The sequence below is a fragment of the Salmo salar genome, chromosome ssa09, assembly GCF_905237065.1.
Source record: "Salmo salar chromosome ssa09, Ssal_v3.1, whole genome shotgun sequence".
Taxonomy (NCBI): Eukaryota; Metazoa; Chordata; class Actinopteri; order Salmoniformes; family Salmonidae; genus Salmo; species Salmo salar.
In genome coordinates, this window is record NC_059450.1 from 49,324,001 (window position 1) to 49,330,000 (window position 6,000).

The window sequence follows — 6,000 nt, forward strand, 5'->3', positions numbered from 1 at the left end:
GGTAGCTGTCTAGGCCCCTTACTTTGTTCAATCTTTACTAACGACATGTCACTTTGAGTAAAGCCAGTGTGTCTATGTATGCGAATGACTCAACACTATACACGTCAGCTACTACAGCGACTGAAATGACTGCATCACTTAACAAAGAGCTGCAGTTAGTTTCAGAACGGGTGGCAAGGAATAAGTTAGTCCTAAATATTTCTAAAACTAAAAGCATTGTATTTTGGAAAAAACCTCAACTAAATATTGAAATAAATCATGTGGAAATTGAGCAAGTTGAGGTGAATAAACTGCTTGGAGTAACCCTGGATTGTAAAATGTCATGGTCAAAACAAATTGATACGACAGTAGCTAAGATGGGGAGAAGTCTGTCCATAATAAAGCACTGCTCTGCCTTCTTAACAACACTATCAACAAGGCAGGTCCCTACAGGCCCTAGTTTAGTTACACCTGGACTACTGTTCAGTCGTGCGGTCAGGTGCCACAAAGAGGGACTTAGGAAAATTGCAATTGGCTCAGGACAGGGCAGCACGGTTGGCCCTTGAATGTACACAGAGAGCTAATATTAATAATATGCATGTCAATCTCTCCTGGCTCAAAGTGGAGGAGAGATTGACTTCATAACTACTTGTATTTATGAGAGGTATTGACATGTTGAATTCATCGTGCTGTCTGTCTAAACTACTGGCACACAGCTCGGACACCCATGCATACCCCACGAGACAAGTCACAAGAGGTCTCTTCACAGTCCCCAAGTCCAGAACAGACTATGGGAGGTGCACAGTACTACATAGAGCCATGACTACATGGAACTCTATTCCACATCAAGTAACTGATACAAGCATTAAAATTGTATTTTAAAAAAGGATTAAAAAACACCTTATGGAACAGCAGGGACTGTGAAGAGACACACACAAAGGTACAGACACATGCATGCATACACACACACACACACACACACACACACACACACACACACACACACACACACACACACACACACACACACACACACACACACACACACACACACACACACACACACACACACACATGTTAACATACACACTATCCACACACATACACATGGATTTAGTACTGTAGATATGTGGTAGTGGTGGAGTAGGGGCCTGAGGGAACACAGTGTGATGTGAAATCTGTTAATATATTGTAATGTTTTTCAAAATTGTATAAACTGCCTTAATTTTGCTGGACCCTAGTTTTTGTAAGAGGTGTTGACCGAGCTGTCTGTTTAAAATACCTGCACACAGCTTGGACACCCATGAAGAGTAGTTGCTGCCTTGGCAGGAAGTAATGGGGATCCATAATAAACCCCAGGAAGAGTTGCTGCTGCCTTGGCAGGAACTAATGGGGATCCATACTAAACCCCCAGGAAGAGTAGCTGCTGCCTTGGCAGGAACTAATGGGGATCCATAATAAACCCCCAGGAAGAGTAGCTGCTGCCTTGGCAGGAACTAATGGGGATCCATAATAAACCCCAGGAAGAGTAGCTGCTGCCTTGGCAGGAACTAATGGGGATCCATGATAAACCCCAGGAAGAGTAGCTGCTGCCTTGCCAGGAACTAATGGGGATCCATAATAAACCACAGGAAGAGTAGCTGCTGCCTTGGCAGGAACTAATGGGGATCCATAATAAACCCCAGGAAGAGTAGTTGCTGCCTTGGCAGGAACTAATGGGGATCCATAATAAACCCCAGGAAGAGTAGCTGCTGCCTTGGCAGGAACTAATGGGGATCCATAATAAACCCCAGGAAGAGTAGCTGCTGCCTTGGCAGGAACTAATGGGGATCCATAATAAATACAAATAACGTTGAAAATCTGATATTGTTTTAAAGGTACAAATTCAACATATGTTATACAAGGTTCATCTCTGTTGAAATTTGGTTACATTGATAACATAATCCTGTGGTTGAAATTTCAAAATATATGTATGACATAAATGTATGATTTTTTTTTTTCAAATCCAATGTATTTTCCACGTAGATTCCACGTCACAACACGTTGACAAATGACCTTGTTTCAACGTTGATTCAACCGGGTTTTGTGGCTAGTGGGAAGACAGTCCCCATGGAACGAGAGAAGCGGTTTATGACATCATGCTTTTATGACATCATGCTTTTATGACATCATGCTTCCTATTTAGAAATATTGTTATTGGTTGTAAAATACCATGGTGATTGCCTACGGAGCTGTGAAGGGAACGGCACCTCCATACCTTCAGGCTCTGATCAGGCCCTACACCCAAACAAGGGCACTGCGTTCATCCACCTCTGGCCTGCTGGCCCCCCTACCTCTGAGGAAGCACAGTTCCCGCTCAGCCCAGTCAAAACTGTTCGCTGCTCTGGCACCCCAATGGTGGAACAAGCTCCCTCACGACGCCAGGACAGCGGAGTCAATCACCACCTTCCGGAGACACCTGAAACCCCACCTCTTTAAGGAATACCTAGGATAGGATAAAGTAATCCTTCTAACCCCCCCCTTAAAAGATTTAGATGCACTATTGTAAAGTGGTTGTTCCACTGGATATCATAAGGTGAATGCACCAATTTGTAAGTCGCTCTGGATAAGAGCGTCTCCTAAATGACTTAAATGTAAAATGTAAATGTAAAAAAAAATATATATATATACTTTTTTAAATTTCATTAAAAAAACGAATATGATCTGTAAGATGGTTCCATTATGTTTTTAAAAACATTATATTTGGGAACAGTATAACGTTAACATTCCTCCTCTCTCTCTTTATAATGAACCTTTATCCAGCTCCTGGGAACAGTATAACATCCCTCCTCTCTCTCTCTTTATAATGGACCTTTATCCAGCTCCTGGGAACAGTATAACGTTGTTAACATCCCTCCTCTCTCTCTTTATAATGGACCTTTATCCAGCTCCTGGGAACAGTATAACATCCCTCCACTCTCTCTTTATAATGGACCTTTATCCAGCTCCTGGGAACAGTATAACGTTAACATCCCTCCTCTCTCTCTTTATAATGGACCTTTATCCAGCTCCTGGGAACAGTATAACGTTGTTAACATCCCTCCTCTCTCTCTCTTTATAATGGACCTTTATCCAGCTCCTGGGAACAGTATAACGTTAACATCCCTCCTCTCTCTCTCTTTATAATGGACCTTTATCCAGCTCCTGGGAACAGTGTGGATGTGAGTTAAACCCTCCATAGTGTGTTGCCTTGCCTGTATTATACTGTACACCCACAGGGACCAATGATGGTACCTGGAACTGTATTTAGACACATTAAAACAACATCCTTTTTACTGAAGCAAGGCAATTAGAACAATGTGGACTCAAAATATTTAGCAAATATTGGTCCAGGCTATTTAACGAACTAGGCTATAACGGACTAACATTAGAATTGGAGTCCGGCCAAACGTCACGCACACAAATATTTGTTTTTTTCTTCTTTGCAATGGGTCTGGATTTGAATCCTTCCCCGACCTTTCAATGCCAACACATTCGGGGACGCCTGATTGTTTGGTCCCAGAAACCAATGGGTTGAGCCAGTAAACACGTGGGTGAAGCAGCGTTTCCAATTGGCTGTGGTTTGACACTATTAGTTAGAGAAGATCCAATCGCTGAGTACTTTGTTTCCACCACAAATGACGTCACCCATAGTGGCGGGAAGATGTTTGGGGGTGAATTATTATAGAAAGGGGGGTGCAGATATGTTAAATGTTTTCACGCTACAGGCAGCTATATCAGTCCACTAATAGAGGACTAGTAAAGGGCCAGCTACTTTTGTGAATCATTTTTTTTTATTTAAAAAATGTTATTGTATTTATGAAAAAAAAAAAGAATATTCCGATTTTTTTCCCCCCCGGGAACCCTACTTCCTGCGACTATGACGTCACCCAAATTACTTTCAATGATGGCAGATTCAGATTTAAGTACACTATATATACAAAAGTATGTGGACACCCCTTCAAATTAGTGGATTCGTCTATTTCAGCCATACCTGTTGCTGACAGGTGTATAAAATCGAGCACACAGGCACACAATCTCCACAGACAAACTTTGGAAGTAGAAGAGCTCAGTGTTTTAGGATGCCACCTTTCCAATAGGTCAGTTCGTCAAATTTCTGCCCTGCTAGAGTTGCCCTGGTCAGCTGTAAGTGCTGATATTGTGAAGTGGAAATGTCTAGGAGCAACAACGGCTCAGCCGCGAAGTGGTAGGGCACACCAGCTCACAGAACGTGACCGCCGAGTGCTGAAGCACGTAGCGTGTAAAAATCATCTGTCCTCGGTTGCAACACTCACTGAGTTCCAAGCTGCACCTGTGATAAGAGAATTATCTAATAAAGGTAAATTAATCAATAAACCATTATGAATTATTAGTCATGTAGCATGGTTAATGATGAATAATCAATGTAATGAACGCTTAGTCCGATTACTCCCAGAAAGTCTAGTAGAGGCAGGAGAGGGAGAGAAATGTGTGTGTGTGTATTGCGTGTGCCCAAGAGAGCAGAGGACAGATGGTAGAGGGAGTAAAAACTTCAAGGGGTTCCTAACCTTGAGTGAAAGTAACAGGCTGAGCAGGATAGTGATAAACAGTGTGGGAAGTTAAAGTGGAGAGGCAGTTCACCAACAGTTTGTGTGTAAATGCGTGTGCATAAGGAAGAAACTATATAATGACTGTTTTGTTATATTGACCTCAGAACGTTCTCATGAATAAAGCTGAATGAACCTTTTGCAAGAAAGCTGAGTCCTTGCCTAATTATTTAACCCATTGTCTTACAAACCTTGGGAATTAGTCAAGGCTTATTGATTGTTGATTATTATCATTAAGATATAAAATTCCTTTATCAACCTGGAAGCAACGTCAACACAATAACTGTTTTTCGGGAGCTTCATGAAATGGGTTTCCATGGCCAAACAGCCACACACAAGCCTAAGATCACCATGCGCAATGCCAAGCGTTGGCTGGAGGGGTGTATAGCTCGCCGCCATTGGACTCTGGAGCAGAGGAAACACGTTTTCTGGAGTGATGAATCACGCTTCACCATCTGGCAGTTCGACGGACAAATCTGGGTTTGACGGAGGCCAGATGAACGCTACCTGACCGAATACATAGTGCCAAATGTAAAGTTTGGTGGACGAGGAATAATGGTCTGGGGCTGTTTTTCATGGTTCAGGCCCCTTAGTTCCAGTGAAGTGAAATCTCAACGCTACAGCATACAATGACATTCTAGACGATTATGTGCTTCCAACTTAGTGGCAGATTAAGACTAAAGTCTCTAGTGAACGACAGAGGAAGACTTGAGTGTGAGTCATCAGGCAACTTCTGTATCACGGGCTGGAGCCAGGCCGAGTGTGTGTGTGTGTGTTTGAGTGTGCATGCATGCATGCATGCGTGCGTGAGTGAGTGCGTGCGTACTTCTTTGACCCTCTGGATCATGGGCTGTAGCCAGTCAGTGTTGACCTCACAGTGGCTGTCCAGGAAGGTCAGGATAGAGGCAGAGGCTGAGTCTGCCCCTCGTACCCGGGACCGGATCAGTCCTAGGACACAGATAAGAGTACAGTATGAGCATGGGAAAACAGCTAGCCAGACCTCTGCATTGGCTACTGATAGAGAGAACATCAAGGTGTCTAGTTGTAAAGCTGCTTCCCAAAGGCTTGGGGGTAACTGTACCTAGAGCCATGTCTGTATGTAGAGAGTCAAGACGTTGAGGTTCCTGCATTATGATGCATTGACATGACACTACAACCACAGATAGAATAACGAACCAGATAATTCACCGGACGTATAAACGTGAAGCATCCGCATGGTGTTTGCATTCACTACCAAATATGGTAGTGCGTAGGAAGCCCAGTGGCCGGCAGTGGGAGAAGATGGAAAGAGATGGATTTTGGGCCGACATTCTGCACATTTTCTCATCGATGAAACATTTGATCTCAATACAGTTTTCTGTTCTCAAAACTACAATCTGTGGTGTCCCGAGTGGCGCAGCGGTCTAACGCACTGGAG

The 6,000-nt window shown here is 43.3% G+C and overlaps 1 protein-coding gene across 1 annotated transcript in view; it reads right to left on the bottom strand.

The window, feature by feature from the left end:
- Positions 1-6,000, bottom strand: part of LOC106611421 (polypeptide N-acetylgalactosaminyltransferase 16) — a 199,861-nt gene that overhangs the window by 156,555 nt on the left and 37,306 nt on the right. The window contains exon 6 of the mRNA XM_045723766.1: positions 5,410-5,531. Within this exon, the coding sequence (XP_045579722.1) occupies positions 5,410-5,531 (122 nt within the window). The remainder of the gene's footprint in view (positions 1-5,409; positions 5,532-6,000) is intronic.